General features: G+C 52.2%; 2 protein-coding genes across 2 annotated transcripts; both read left to right on the plus strand.

Annotated features, from left to right (window-relative positions):
* Nucleotides 1-6,422: 6,422 nt before the first annotated feature.
* On the plus strand, nucleotides 6,423-6,779 carry LOC124647647. Its single transcript, XM_047187555.1, has one exon. It carries the CDS (start codon nucleotides 6,423-6,425, stop codon nucleotides 6,777-6,779), a length of 357 nt encoding a protein of 118 aa, XP_047043511.1.
* A 6,411-nt stretch (nucleotides 6,780-13,190) lies between these two features.
* LOC124706483 lies at nucleotides 13,191-13,696 on the plus strand. The gene has a single exon (XM_047238148.1). The coding sequence runs from the start codon at nucleotides 13,191-13,193 to the stop codon at nucleotides 13,539-13,541; it is 351 nt and encodes a 116-aa protein (XP_047094104.1). The 3' UTR covers nucleotides 13,542-13,696.
* The last annotated feature ends 1,743 nt before the right edge of the window (nucleotides 13,697-15,439 follow it).

Below are 15,439 nucleotides of genomic sequence, written 5' to 3' on the forward strand. Positions count from 1 at the left end.
TGAGGAGGAGGTGTTCAAAGGCCACCCCGCATCACCAAAACCCCTTACGCTTGGTGCCAGTCCCAACCATCTGCCTCGTCTGTCGTCCGTTATCACGACACCGAACTTATTAAGAGTCACGCTATAGTCTATGTCATTAATTAGAGCACTTAAGGAGACAAAATTAATAGAAAACACGGGGACATGTAAAAGTTGTTATAGGGATATGTTTGTGGTGCACTTTACTGTGCCAATCCCAAGAACAAGTTGTTTTGTACCATCAACAGTTTAAATAGTATCATCTTGAGTAAGAGGATGCTTAATGTAAGATTCAAACACACCAAATTAACCCGCAACATGTTTAGATGCAACGCGTCGTGCCTTTGGAGTACACGGTGAGGCAATGACGGTTGCATTCATTGTAGGTACAACAATATGTGCATTCCGCTTTGTTTACTATAGCCACTTGTCATGTTAATGCTCTATTTTTTCTTTTCTAAACCTTACAAGAAATAATTCTTCAAGGTTGGTTGAAGGAGGTGTGTGTGTGTGGGAGGGGCCTTAGCTTTTCACTTCGCTCCCCTGCCCCACGGAACTAACACATTGTTATAGACTTCTCCGCTTTTGCAGAAAGATCGATTTTGTTTTCTCCAAACTCGACAAGATATTAATTGGATGCCGAAGCACGAGCTCGAAGATCGTGACATAGTACTTTGTTACTGTTGAGCCCACAGACTTCACAAAGACCACCTCAGATAACAAAGTAGTACTATGTAATAATAAAACACTGGACATGATGCACCAATTATTAAAAAAATGTATTTTAAATTTATTTCAAAATGTTTAAAAAATTTGAAATAAAATCCATAGTGCGCATCTTCAAATTCTATGTTAGCTCACAAAAGTTTGGTAGGAATTTTTTTGTGTGCACTATGTAAAAAAGACAAAAAAAAAATGTCTCGTTAAAAGCTTTTTTGGAGCGCTGGAAAATGTTTCTTTACACTTGCCACAAAAAATAATATTTTTCCGTCAAACTTCGTGTGCAAACATAGAATGTTTGGCGTACACCCTGATATTTTTTTTTTCAGAATTTTTAGACATTTTGAAATACGATTTTGAATAATGGGTGCATCTACAAAGTAGATTTCCCCAAAATACTGCCATAAGTGTTCATATGCTTTCGCACGCTTTATGACACTATCTTTAAAAAGTCAGGCATGCGCATCCAAATAAACTCAAGACAATTCTTGCACGGAGATTAAAAGTGGGTTGGAAAGTTAGATGCGCCCAATCGCTGAATCGACGGCATACCTTATGCGCGATTAAAGGCGAGGAAAAGACAAGAGATGTAATCGTAAAATACGCTGCCGTGCCTCTGGCCTAACCCACAGGCAAATTCAGATTACTTTTTTTTCGATAAAAGATGCTTTATTACTTTGTGAAAAACAATTACATCCAGCCTCTGCATAACCAGGATGCACATAGCTGTTCAAGTCTCCAGAACGAACAAAACATAAAAAAGGCGAAATACATCTCGAGACGATGAACTGTAGAGCGCCTAAGGAGAGGGTGGAGCTGCAATCCGTAGACTATGCTGCCACCCATGTAGGGAAAAAGTATCCCTCACCGTAGCCTCCAACCGTGTACAGACCTCCGTAAATAGGTCTCGATTCTCCGCCCGCTGAAGAGGTAACCATGAACGGAGAATACCTGTACATCTGTAGATGACCTGCAACAAAGAACAGTTTTTATCGTTAAAAATCTTGTCATTTCTACTTAGCCATAGCGCCCAGATAACTGCTAGCGCCCCCACCCTAAGAAGCAACTTAAACCTTGAATCAACACCGTGAAGCCAATTGCCAAAGACATTTGCCACACTAGTCGGGGGATACAGGGTAGACGCTACTTGGATGACTGACCATATAGATTTCGCAAAACTGCACTGGAAGAATAGGTGTTTGATGGTTTCATCATGATGACAGAAAACACACCGCGAACTTCCGTGCCAATTCCACTTAACAAGTTTATCTTTAGTGAGAATAACTCCTCGACGAAGGTACCATCCAAAATCTTTATTTTTAATGGTATCTTCATCTTCCAAATTTTCTTATTATTATCAACTGGTAAATCAGAATGAAGGATTGCATTGTATAGATATTTAACTGAGAAAGAGCCATCTACATGAAGATTCCATCTAAATTCATCCGGTTCAGGGGATAATTGAATATCACCCAATCGTTGAACTAGAGTATTCCATGTTGTTAGTCTTTGTCCAAGTAAAACCCGTCTGAACGTCACATTCGGTGGTGAGGTAGCCATAACGGTAGCAATGGTATCACCTTTGCGACGAACAATACTATACAAAGCAGGATATTGTTCACTCAGGGAAGCATTGTCCAGCCAAACATCTTCCCGAAACGTATCTGTGCTCCATTCTTAATAGAAAAAGTACCATGACGAAAGAAAATATTTTTCGTCGCCATGAGACCAGCCCAGAAGTGAGAGTCCCCAGGTTTCCAAACCACTTGGGAGAGCGTCTTCGAGCCAATATACTTTCTCCGAAGAATAGTTTGCCAAGTCCCATTCTCAGTAAGAAGCTTAAAAAGCTATTTACCTAGCAGAGCAGAATTCTTAACCTCCAGGTCATGAATTCCAAGTCCGCCTTGATCTTTGAGACTACACACTATACTCCATTTAACCAATCGATATTTCTTTTTCTCGCTGTCCCCTTGCCAAAAGAATCTGGATCGATAATAATCGAGTTTATGCAGATTCCTGGCATGCCTTGGCATGGAGACGCAGACTGCATCTTCGTTCCTGCACTTAGAGCATCTCCAGCCACGTCCCCCAAAGGGATTTTGGGCGCGGCGGATAAAAAAACCGTTCCAGCCGCGTCCTCCAAAGCCCATTTTTGTCCGGCGCGCCCCGATACAGTGTCCGGCGTCCCGAACCCGTCTCCGTCCCACAGGGGACGCACCGGGCACGCCGGACACAACGAAAAGCGAGGCGAAGCGACGCGGGCCCGACGCGTCAGCGGCTCGGAAGCCTAAAACCCCGTCGCCTAACTTTGGTCAAGCGACGTTAGTGGCGTCCCTGTTTTCCCAGGCGTCGCAGGGACGCGTCTCATCGTGCATGGCCGCGTGGCCGTCCGCGCCGGTGTTATTGCGTGCAACCACCCGCTGCCGCCGCTGTTTAAAGACGCTCTGCAGTTCTCACCGCTCAGAAACCTTCTTGTCGCCGCCGCCTTCCCCCCTCCATGATCTTGTCCGGTCCGCTCCAAAAATGTCGAGCTCATCCTCCCGCAAGATCGCCGCGGCAAACGGCTTCGGCCGCGGCAGCCTCACCTTGCCGGAGGCGTGGGCGCTGTACAACGCCCGGTATCCAGTCCCGCCGGACATGCGGCTGCCAAGCAGCGGCGGCTGGAAGATGGCCATGAACGGCATTGGCGTTCCGCCACCGCCGAAGCCGCGCACGGACCAATGGAGGGACGCCATCAAGGCCCGTCGGGCTCAACTCACCGCCGAGGAGCGGTTGGATCCGACGTGGGCGGCCAACGACAACGACGCCTGGTGGACGACGTACTTCAAGGCGAAGTACGACATCGAGATGCACAGCACCGACGGGCTCGTCGGCGGCCCCAACAGCTAGAACAAGGACGGCCGCGCCCTGTTCTAGGGCGTTCCGGGGCGCACCCTCGAGAACGTCATCCGCGGCATCCGCAACGGCGCTCCAAGGTTGGAGATGCCGTCGTCACCGCCGCCGTCTTCTCAATGGCAGCCGAGGAGGACGACGTACTCGTCCTCCTCGCACTCTTCTTCCTCAGGACCGGCGCGATCGACGCCGTCCTCGTCGTACAGGTCGGCGCCCTACACCATCCCCAAACGGGAGGTGAAGGAGGAGCCGGCGACGCCTGTCAACACGAGGCGTGGCGGCAGCCGGCGGCAGCAAGGGAGGCGCGGCGGCGCCCTTCTCATCCCGAAGCCGGAGGTGAAGGAGGAGCCGGAGGAACCGTTGCAGGCGGCGCTGCTGGCGGAGTACGAGCGGCAGCAGCGGCTCATCGCCAGCAGCGACGACCCCGAGGACTGCCCAGGTCTGCGGGCGGCGTTCTTGGCGTCCATGAACGACAAGGACGCCTGGAGGGGCGACCTCGACGCGGCGATCGCCTTGTCTATCCGTGACTCCGGCAAGCCGCTGGTGGACCTCACCGAGGACGGCGAGGCAGGACCAAGCGGCTTGGTGAAGGACGAGCCCGTCGACAAGCGCGTCAAGCAAGAGGTCGTCACCAACGAGATGTACAACTTTCAGCAGTACTACGACGCCTCCGGCCGCCGCAAGTGGTTCTAGATTAGGTTTAGTTTCAATTTAGTCAAATTTCGTTCGAATCTATGTAAGTTTGGACGAATCTTAATCGAATCTTGTTAAGTTTAAAATTTCCGAAATTTTGTTTGGGGGACGCGACTGGGGAGCGACGTCCCCCAAACGCTCAATCCGACGCGGTTTGGGGGACGCTTTGGGGGACGCGGTACGGAGATGCTCTTATGTCTGATGAATAGAAAGGATTCCCCACCGGCAATCCAGTTTCCCCAAAAGCAAGAGCTCGTGCACGAAAGCTCGAAGATTCGACGAACATTTGTGGCATGGAAGATCCGGCCGGCCCCCGGGTCGTCGAGCCCCTTCCGCCGCCCGTGCGTGCACGGTGAGCAAGTTAGTGCGCGCCGCACCTGGATGGATCGACCCGCCGGTGACCCACCGGAAATAGAGCAAGCCCGGTTAGCGGGCTACGTGTCAGGACTCGGGCGGCGATGGTAACACGGTGCGGCGGTGCGCGACGGCGCAATCATGGACGCAAGGATCGTCAGCATGAGCCGTGGGGCGGTGTGGGTGGGGTGGCGAAGTCGGCGAGGACGACGACCGTGCCACACCAGCATGCGAACAGCCCTATGCTCCATGGCTCTTGAGCTCCGTATAGCAGTGCGCTGAAATCTTGGTGTACCTGGCAAAAGGTCCAGAATCTGACTAGACCCCATTGAGCAAGCGTCGGCTGCAAACTAAACCTTACCTACAAATTAACCATGTTGTGTCGATCGGTAGTGCTCTCGAATAATCTGTCACATGCACACTCAAAACTACCTGTTCATTCTATTACACGGCACACAGGTCACGGACGAATTCACGGATCACAGGCAGTACATCAACGAACGCAAAGATTTTGGCGGCCAGCAACAGTCGGCAACTAGGGACAAAACGCAGCCCCTTCATCCATGGCCACAAAAGACAGCACCGATTCACCAAAGAAGCTGTTCTGCTAGTGCTAGACGTTCTGGAGTTCACACGTCACATTTTTTTTTGAGGGAAAGATCACATGTTACATGATTGGGATTTGAGTGCCCGTGGGCCTCCCGCGCATTGCGACGCACTCGCGACCAATTGAACGTTTCTGCCTTTGTCTTGCTGAATTTTGTCTGTCAAATCTTGTGACTGTCTCTGCCGACCTTCTGAAGTTGCTACTCGCCCAGATAGAATGACCGGTTACTGCATGTTATTGCAATGCAATCAACAAGTGTCCAGCTTGCTGCGTAGTATTATCTACGCGTCATGTTTTCTCTGACCCCGAGTAGCTGACGATGATATACTCGGCGTCTGCAAAGCCATCACATAACAAGATATGCTCGGCCCATATCCTTTCCATAAATTCTCTGTCCAAAATAAATAAACTTATCTTTTCTGTAGCACTGTTTATTTTGTTAGTCACATCACATGACAACACATCACCACGATCAACCCAAACGAGGGAAATAAGGAGTGGTGGAGCAACTTGGTTCAAAACTCAAAAGAGAGGGTAATCAAGAAAAGCCATGGCATTTCTTGCTATGCTTGTTTCTTGAGAGGTTTAGAAGGAAAGAAACGCCGGTGTTTTCCGAAATCACTCCCCAACCATTGCCATGGTGGTAGCAAGAATTAAAGACGAATGTGTGGTCTTTTGGTTTTGCAATGTGATGCCGTGAGAGTAAGCTTATTTTGACCATGGCTAGCTAGGCTATGGCTTGGATTTGTAACACTCTAAAAACACCTCCTTAAACCATAAAAATTGCATTATTGCTTTGTCTAAGAAAAAAAAAGGAAAAAACATCAGCATCCATCTCTGTGATTCAGCATGCTCTCATAGTCTCATGCCAACAAAGCGTCGACTGAAACCACCTCAGTTTCTCTAACCTTCCCCTCTCCCATCCAGCTCCACTTCGATATGGATCCTTCATTATATATATTCCTCTTCCTATATATAAACCCCCTCTACCTCCTAGCAACTAGCATACTCAACACGAGTCAGAGCAAAGCGAAGATCAAACACAAACTACGACTCCTTCTAGTTCCTACTGTTAGTTGATCTGCTCCTGCAGCAACCCGTCACTGTGATCATATCTAGGGAGTGAACCAGTAGCGACATGGCGGGAGAGAGGAGGCGGTCAGGGGTGGCGGCCGCGGCGGACGCGGCGTCGTGGTGCTGCGGGCTGGCACTGGTGGCGCTACTGCTGGTGTCGTCGCTCGGCGCCAGCGAGGTGGAGGAGCAAGGTGGAGTGGTGGTGGCCCGTGGCCCGCGGATGCACGCGGCGTCGCGGAGGCCATGCGAGGAGATATACGTGGTGGTGGAGGGGGAGACGCTGCACAGCATCAGCGACAGATGCGGCGACCCCTACATCCTGGAGCACAACCCGCATGTCCACGACCCCGACGACGTCTTCCCCGGACTCGTCATCAAGATCACACCGCGCGCCGCCGCCGCCGCCGAGAACCGCAACTGAACACTGGCGTGACCTCTTCAGCTAGCGTTATCTGCCTTGATCTTGAGTCCCCGTGGACAGATATAGGTCTCAGAGTAAGCTGTAACTGTTTCGAGCAGTTGCTATGTGAAATGGGTTCTCATGGATTCTGTCCGACTTCCGGTTGTCAGTCCGTGCCGCTCTGGTTCGGTGTCTCTATCTTTTGCCCGGCTATGGGTTGTGATAAAAAAATGCTAGATTTACGGACTGGTTTCTACGGAAATGTAGATAAGCTTGGTCACTTTGCTTTTGACCACTGTAGAAACTGGTACACGCAATGCGTGGGCTCCAAGCCTTTTCTCGAGGAAAAACAGAAACACAATGTTGCTTGACGAATATTTTTTTCGAGAAACAGGGCACCAATGACCAACCCCGGTAAATACAACGTCAGGACCTTATGGCGCCCGCCCCTAATCTAGACCGATTGGTTTGTTGGAGATTCGCGCATGCCCATTTTGCAAAAAGATCCCTGCAGCTTCCTGTAATCCAGATGTAGTCCTGCTCTATATATATAGCCAAAATCGGCCGGAAACCCTAGAACCCGACCCACCCCTCCCTGATCCCGCCTCCACCCGCCGCCGCCCGCCACCCGCCTCCGCTCGCCGCTGCCGCCCGCCACCCGCCTCCGCTCGCCGCTGCCGCCCGCCACCCGCCTCCGCTCGCCGCCGCCGCCCTGCTCCTGAGCGCCAAGACGCCCACAGGCGCGCGAGCTGCTCCTCGTCGCCACTCTCCGCTGCTCGCGCGCGCCGGCCGTCCGCAGCCTCGTCGCCCATGTCCCTCCTCCGGTAAGGGCGTCCTCCACCACGCCCGTCCCCAAGATGGAGATCTCCGCCGCCACCCATCGCACCGCGGATCTCCGGCTTGCGAGACGCCACCTCATCGCCCTCCCCGGGTGTCCCGCGGCGTTGCATCGTCGAAGCCGTCGCTCGCAGACCGACGGCTTTCTCAAGCGTAGGAGACACGGCCGGCGAGATTCAGGCCGCCGCCGGCCAGCACGGCCGAGCCGGCTTGAGATCTATTTTGTTTCTTTTTCTTCCCCTTTTTTCTTTGTTAGGATCTTTTGTTATTTCTTGATTTGGATTTAGTCTGTTATTTGTGGATCCCTTTTTGTACTGTGAATGGATCCCTTTTGTTTCATGTATGAAATCCTGCACGGATTTGCTGGATCTTTACCAGAAAACGTTAAGATATTTGACTACTTGAATGGATCCCTTTTGTTCCATGTATGTATCGTGCACTGATTTCTTGGATATTTACCACGAAACATAAAGATCTTTCTCTACTATGTAGATACTCATCTTCAAATTCTGAAGAACTTTTGAATGACAATAATAGATCCATATTAAAACTTGTGAAGAACTTTTGTAAAAACAACAGCAAATCTGAAGAACTTTAGATGGTTGAAATCAATGTATCTAGTGGTTTCCTATGAATTTCCAAGGATTTTTTCATTTGGATAAATGTTACTTATAACAAAAAGGACTTCCTTATATGAATTTGACAAAGGTTAGGGTTTTTTTCGCAAAAATGAGTCACCAATCTTGATGCACTCTGGTGGAATAAACGGTGCGGAATAAGGGCTGGGCGCCATAAGGTCCTGACGGAATGCGCACCCCACCAACCCCGGCTCCAATTATATTGAAGCCTTCCGACCAAACTATTGCTTGACAAATATCGTCTTTTCGGTCTTCCGTCACTAGCTAGAATCGAGTTGGTGGGGTATTTCAGTGGATTGTAATATATCTATTTTTTGCTTGTTTAAACATTATGTTATTCTAAGCTATATTTGTGTATTCTCACTCAAGTGATGTCATTCCATAATTTTGTAGTGTGTGAACCATTTCGGTTAACTCACTTACGATTCAAAAATCTTAGTTGCAACCGAATTTGTAACTCGACATGCAACTGAAAATCCCTGTTGCAACGCATTTGTACCGTGTAACATGGTTGTATCGAACCTTGTGTTGTATCAAACTTTGTTTGCCGATACTATATATGAAGATTTGATGTTATTCATGTTGATATGTCGATATGCGTGTGGATATCGTCATTGACGTTGCTATTCATGTTCATTTCATTATTATATATATGCATTTGGTGGCCTATGGACATTTTTAAAACTGCAGGGATGGCGGCAAAACGGAGCAAAAAATTGGTGGACAATTGTGCTAGCGGCAATAGTGTCGGCACAACGGCTGGGGAAGTGGTGTCGATGGTAATCTCGTCGGCATAGCTCCTATGGCGAAATGTGGAGGCTACGCCGATGGCATAGCTCCAGCCAGCACCCCTCCAGCAGCAGCCCATAATACACCACGTGGCAAACTCTGAATACGCCACCTCTCATCGGTGTAGCTCCGTGTATCCCCTGAGCAGCAGCCTAGAATCCGCCACTTGCCAACCTATACCGATGGCAATAGCGCCTGTGCCATCAAGTCGTCGTCCATCAACTTCTCGCGCTGACAGCTACAGGATGCCGACGGGCGGAAGAAATCTGTCGGCATGTGCGAGCTATGTCGAAAGCCTTCCAGCTATGCTGATGCCTCTGGCCGAGGTAAATCGCGGCACGCGCGCCACCGGCCCATTCAGATTGGAGATTGGCAGTGCGCCGGCCGCCATTCAGGATCGAGCTACGAGCCTACGACAGACGCCACCATGCATGGGCGGGTTTCGCTGCTTAGCTTAGTGTCGTTGTCTAACCACTGATAATTAAGCCAAGGTTGGAACGAAATGATCGGTACAGCCGATCGACCTGTTTGTTGCTCGGTGAAATCATGGACGCAAGGGTGTTCAACTGTTCAGCAGCACGGGGTTTTTGGAGATTGGTGGCCGTGGGGCGGTGCGAGTGGGGGTGGCGAAGTCGGCGTCGGCCGGGAGGACGACCGAGCAAACAACACCGTTCGCCGAAAGCGGCCTGGATCAGGTGGACCAAGAGGCGCCATCTGGTGTGTCCCTTCCCTTTGCGCGTACTACTCCACTAAAGCTTATCTGAAACATCAGGAAGCATCGACTGTGCACTGTAGCTGTAAGAACGACTAGCATTCTAAGGCATCTCAACGGGGGACGCAAAACGGACGTGTAAATTATTCGTGTGCGTCCGTTTACGTCGGTCGGTCGAAAGAGTCGAAATTGACCGCGTGTCCGTTTGCGCCGGGGCTGCCCCAGCGGCACGGCAAATTTTTTCTTGGTTCGCATTGTTTTAACATTAAACATAATTTACATATAAAAGGAAAATAAAAATATATAAAAACTAAAAGGCACATGTACCGCCTGCTACCCTTCCTACTCCTCGTCGTCGTCGTCGTCGAGCACGACGAAATCCGGTATCTGCCATAACCAGCTGTCACCGGTGGTGGAGAAGGTAGAGGTGGAGTAGGAGCGGCCCACGGGTTGAATGCCGGTGGAGGAGGTGGAGCACCCTAGGGGCTGAACGATGGATGTGGAGGCGGTAGCGGGTGCGGGACCGAGTTCTGCAGCGCCTGTTGTAGGGCCTCTTCCTCCGTGAGGCTAGACGGCATGATGTCGGTGGCGTACAGGGGGAGCGCCGGTTGCACCGGCCGGTCCACCTCCGAGACGAGGACACATGGCCTCTCGGTCTCCTCGTCGGTCATCGTCGGCGGGAAGTTGAACTTCCGGCCCTTCGCCATGGCCGTCTGCCAGTCGTGGAAGACACAGGCGACATAGTCGTCTCAGTCGTCCTTGGCCTCCTTGTTGTGGTAGGTCAGCGCGTCGGGGTCGGCGTCCCGTGGAGGCGCCGGCGGCTACCGTGTTCGACGACGAGGCGGCGGTGACCTCTCAAACGGGAAGTCACGGTCGCCGTGGAAGCCCGCCTTACTTCTCGGATCCTCCTCAATCTTGCGCTAGGTGTGCCATTGATTGGACTCCACGGCGAAGGAGGGATCGTCGCGGATGTCCGGCTGCAGGTACCGTCGCCTGCGCCGGATCTCCGCGCTCCTCTCCAGCTCGCGACGAGGCGTCGGCTGGACAGGCACCCAACAATAGCTAAGCCGGCATCCGCCGCCAGGCAAGTGCACGTCCCTCCAGCATTCACCTGCCACCTAGTTTGCGTGCAGCACCCGCACCATATCGACAGGGAACGGCACCCTATTCGGCCGCAGATTCTTTTTCACGTTGCTGTCGGATGCCTCAGAGTCGTGCTTCTTCTTTCCCATGGTGATGCGGCGGCGCGCGGTGGTGAGGGTGGGAGCGGAGGTGTCGGTGGTGTGGGCAATGGCAGTGACGATGCCCGTCGCTTTTCAAAGGCTGGGCGCGCGTGGGACATGATGTCATTGATGGTGGAGTAGAAGCCCAATCGCCACCCGCCTGGTGCAGAAGAGGAAGCGACGCCATTGATGGTGAAGGTTGCGGCGCAGACGCGGAAGCAAAGACCGCGGAAGCGACGGACACAGAAGCGATGCGCTCCAAACAGGTCGCTGCCAAGCGGGCCCTTGGGAAAAGCGTGTGAACACTCGGCGTGACTACGTAGCGTCCGCCGAGACACATCTAAGGCGTAAATATGCGCCGCGTTTGCGTCTCCGCGGACGGCCAGGTCACTATGCGTCAGGCCGCTGGCCTGGTTCCAGACGCATTTTTCGACTGCGAAGTTGCAAACTGTCCGCATCCGTTTGCGTCGCCACGTTGAAAATGCCCTAATGAGAATATCCATAGGATGGCTACAAGGTTCTTGATCTCCTTTGAAACTAACGAACCTTACCTACAAACCAAAGTTGTGTCTGAAAGTTTGTACTTAGTCAAGTCCTAAACCATTTGATTGCATCGTGATTCGTAATTATGAGTTGTAAGTTGGGTTGTAACTGGTTTTTTTAGTTACAAGTGGTCGCAGTTGTAATTGGAGTTGCATCTGAGAAAAAAATATCCAGACCATTAAATTTTACTTCATGATTTGTGCTGGTCATCAGTGCAACATAACTTGATAACGTCATCTGCCGACTCAGAACGAATAGTTACACCCAATCTGGAAATAGTCTGGTACTCTCTCCGTGCTGAAAAATATGTCTTAAATTTATCTAAATTCAGATTTATCTATCTATATAATATTTAGTGTATGAATACATTCAGACTTGAAACAAATCTAAGATACTTTTTGTTAACGGAGAGAGTACTAACAGTACCTTCGTGCTCAAAACTATCTGTCACCCAGGTCACGGACGAATTCACAGATCACAGGCAGCATATCAGCGAACAAGAAGATTTTGTCGGCTGGCAACAGTCGGCAACTAAGGACAATTTAAAACGCAGCCCTTTCATCCATGGCCACAAAAGACAGCGCCGATTCACCGAGGAAGCTGCTCTGCTCTGCTAGGTTTGAGTGCCCCGTGTGGGCCTCCCGGCGCATTGCGACGCACTCGCGACCAATCCAACGTTTCTGCTTTGTCTTGCTGAATTTTGTTTGTCAAATCTTGTGACTGCCTGTACCCTCCTCTGCCGACCTTGTGAAGTTGCACGTTTCAGAGATTGCCCTCAGCTACTCACACAAATAGAATGGCTGGTTACTGCATGTTATTACTCCGTTTTTGATACCTAACAGCCATCAATACAAGCGTCCAGCTTGCTGCTAGTATTAGCTGCGTGTCATGTTTTCTCTGACGCCGAGCGACTGACGGTCCTATACTGAACACCTGCGAACATCACGATAACAAGATATGCTCGACCCATATCTCTTCCATCAATTCTCTGCGCAAAATAAATTAGCTTATCTTCTATGCAGCGCTGCTTCTTTTGTTAGTCACATCGCATGACAACACATCACTCTCTGGTTCAGCATCTTCCTCTCAATGCCAACAGAGCCTCCACCGAAGGCGCCTCAGTCTCTCTCACATCCAGCTCCACTTCCATGGATCCTTCATTCATCTCCTTCTATATATAAACCCCTCTACCTCCTAGCATATATTTAACACGAGGCAAAGCAGAGCAAAGCCAAGAACAAACACACACCACGAACCCCTTGTCGTTGTTACTGTTAGTTGATCTGCCGCAACCCGCCATTTTGATCATATATAGCTAGGCAGCGAACCGGTAGCGGTATGGCGGGAGAGAGGAGGCGGTCAGGGGTGGCGGCGGCAGCGGACGCGACGTCGTGGTGCTGCGGGCTAGCGCATAGTCTCATGCCAACAAAGCGTCCACTGAAACCACCTCAGTTTCTCTAACCTTCCCCTCTCCCATCCAGTTCCACTTCGATATGGATCCTTCATTATATTCCTCTTCCTATATATAAACCCCCTCTACCTCCTAGCAACTAGCATACTCAACACGAGGCAGAGCAAAGCGTATATCAAACACACGACTCCTTCTAGATTCTAGTTCCTACTGTTAGTTGATCTGCTCCTGCAGCAACCCGTCACTGTGATCATAGCTAGGGAGTGAACCAGTAGCGACATGGCGGGAGAGCGGAGGCGGTCAGGGGTGGCGGCCGTGGCGGACGCGGCGTCGTGGTGCTGCGGGCTGGCGCTGGTGGCGCTGCTGCTGGTGTCGTCGCTCGACGCCGGCGAGGCGGAGGATCAAGGTGGAGTGGTGGTGGCCCGCGGCCCGCGGATGCACGCGGGGTCACGGAGGCCATGCGAGGAGATATACGTGGTGGTGGAGGGGGAGACGCTGCACAGCATCAGCGACAGGTGCGGCGACCCCTACATCCTGGAGCACAACCCGCACGTCCACGACCCCGACGACGTCTTCCCGGGACTCGTCATCAAGATCACGCCGCGCGCCACCGCCGAGAACCGCAACTGAACACAGCCACACACACTGACGCGGGCACTTCAGTACAGCGTTGTCTGCCTTCTTGAGTCGTCCTGGACGGATCTAGGACTCAGAGTAAACTGTAACCAGTTGGAGCAGTTGCTATGTGAAATGGGTTTCTCATAATCTCATGGATCCTCTCTAACTTCCTGTTGTCTGTTCGTCTCATTGTGCCTGAGTGACTTCATTGCATCTCGCCCGATCTATTTCAGAGTTTAGACATCAAATATATCCGTTTTAGTCCATTTGAATCGAGCTTCGCACACGAAATTGGTTGTGAGCACCACTAATCTGTATGGGTCGGTGGCAGCACCAGCAGCATGACGCACTTGGTCTGCAACGACCATGTTGATTTTTACCCTATTTCAAACCTATTGGTCAACAGATGGATGAAAGTGCCAATACAAAACGAAGCTGTTGGAGTCGTGTTGATGTGGCTGAGGGTACAATAGATCCACCAGAAGTGGCCGTGGTTGCAGACGGAGTGAGCGTGGCGGTGGCCGCTCCAGGAGCTGTAAGGCCATCTCCAACGGGGCGCTCCAAACCCCGCCCGCGCTTCCGGATGGATCCAACCGGATAAAAACGCGGCCCAGCGCGCGGATCCATCCCTAAAACGGATGGTCGCGGTCGTCCAGGACCCAAACCCGGCTCAAATCTTGGACGAGTTTGCGTGGCCGCGGACGCCGAAGGCTGGTCGCTCACGTCCTCCCCTTGTCCGCCCCTGGCCCGCCTGTCTGTCTCCTAAAACAGAAACACTCCACTCCACTCCCAAAACCTAGAGATGGCCGACGAAGCGACTGCCGCCGCCACCACCGTCGCCATCACCATCGGAGACGAGGCACAGCTCGCGGCCGTTGCCGCTCCTCCCGTGGCGGCGGCTCCTCAACTAGACGCTCCGGTGGTCGTGGAGCCCGGGCTGGCGCCGAAGAAGGCGAAGCCCGACCTCACCGCGGAGCAGAGGGCGGTGGAGACCAAGAAGCGGGGCGACCGCCGCAGGGCGCTCGAGCAACGGAAGAGGGATGTCGCTGCCGCGGAGGAGCGGCAGCGGGCGGCGGAGCAGCTCCTCCAACTCAAGACGGAGGCGAAGGCGAATGTCATGCAAGAGCATGCCATGCTCTTTTACGGCCACGCAGCGCTCGCTCAGCACTTGATCCTCCCGGGCGCCGGCACGGCTCGGGGGGGGGAGTTCGGCCTCATCCGTGACCCGGTCCTTCCTCCAAGGTCAACATCCTAGCCGACTGCCCCGAATTGGGGGCGCAGTCGGGGCGGTACGCGTACCCGTCACGGGACGGGTCACCGGAGGTGGGCGAGTCCATGACGGGGTCGTCTCCTTCGTCCATTGACCTCAACCGTGCGCCGGCAAACTCTAAAGCCCCCAAGCACATGGGAGCAGCAGCGATTGCCGGTGCACGCAACCTGCTCGACGATTTGTCGGCCGAGCGCGTGCCGCCACCGATGCAGGCACCGTCCACCGTGCAGGCCCCTCCATCCTACACGCAGACAATGCCGACCACCATGCCCTATGCTTCAACCGAGCAGGCTCCCCAGCCACCTCCCATTGACACACAACAGGACACCACTGCCTGTCCCGGCAGCATGAACATCGAGGAGGAGTCGTTGTTCGCTCAGGAGCTCACGCAAGCCGCAGCTGCACAAGCTCGAGGTCGCCGCGTAAGCAAAAGAACCAGCAACTACACTGAGAAGGAGGACAAGGTGCTCGTCGATGGATGGTTGACCATCGGGCAAGATGCATTAACGGGTGCCGAGCAGAAGGGGACCGCATTCTGGCGCCGGATCTATGATTACTTCCATGAGCATCGCAAATACGGACATGAGCCATTTGAGAGCGACCGCAACGACATATCGCTCCAAAAGAGGTGGGGAACGAT

Source organism: Lolium rigidum, chromosome 4 (genome assembly GCF_022539505.1).
Source record: "Lolium rigidum isolate FL_2022 chromosome 4, APGP_CSIRO_Lrig_0.1, whole genome shotgun sequence".
In the NCBI taxonomy this organism is placed as follows: domain Eukaryota; kingdom Viridiplantae; phylum Streptophyta; class Magnoliopsida; order Poales; family Poaceae; genus Lolium; species Lolium rigidum.

What these genes read in the sequence shown, in the direction of transcription:
- LOC124647647 (XM_047187555.1), top strand. Translation starts at nt 6,423, where the DNA reads ATGGCGGGAGAGAGGAGGCGGTCAGGGGTGGCGGCCGCGGCGGACGCG.
- LOC124706483 (XM_047238148.1), top strand. Translation starts at nt 13,191, where the DNA reads ATGGCGGGAGAGCGGAGGCGGTCAGGGGTGGCGGCCGTGGCGGACGCG.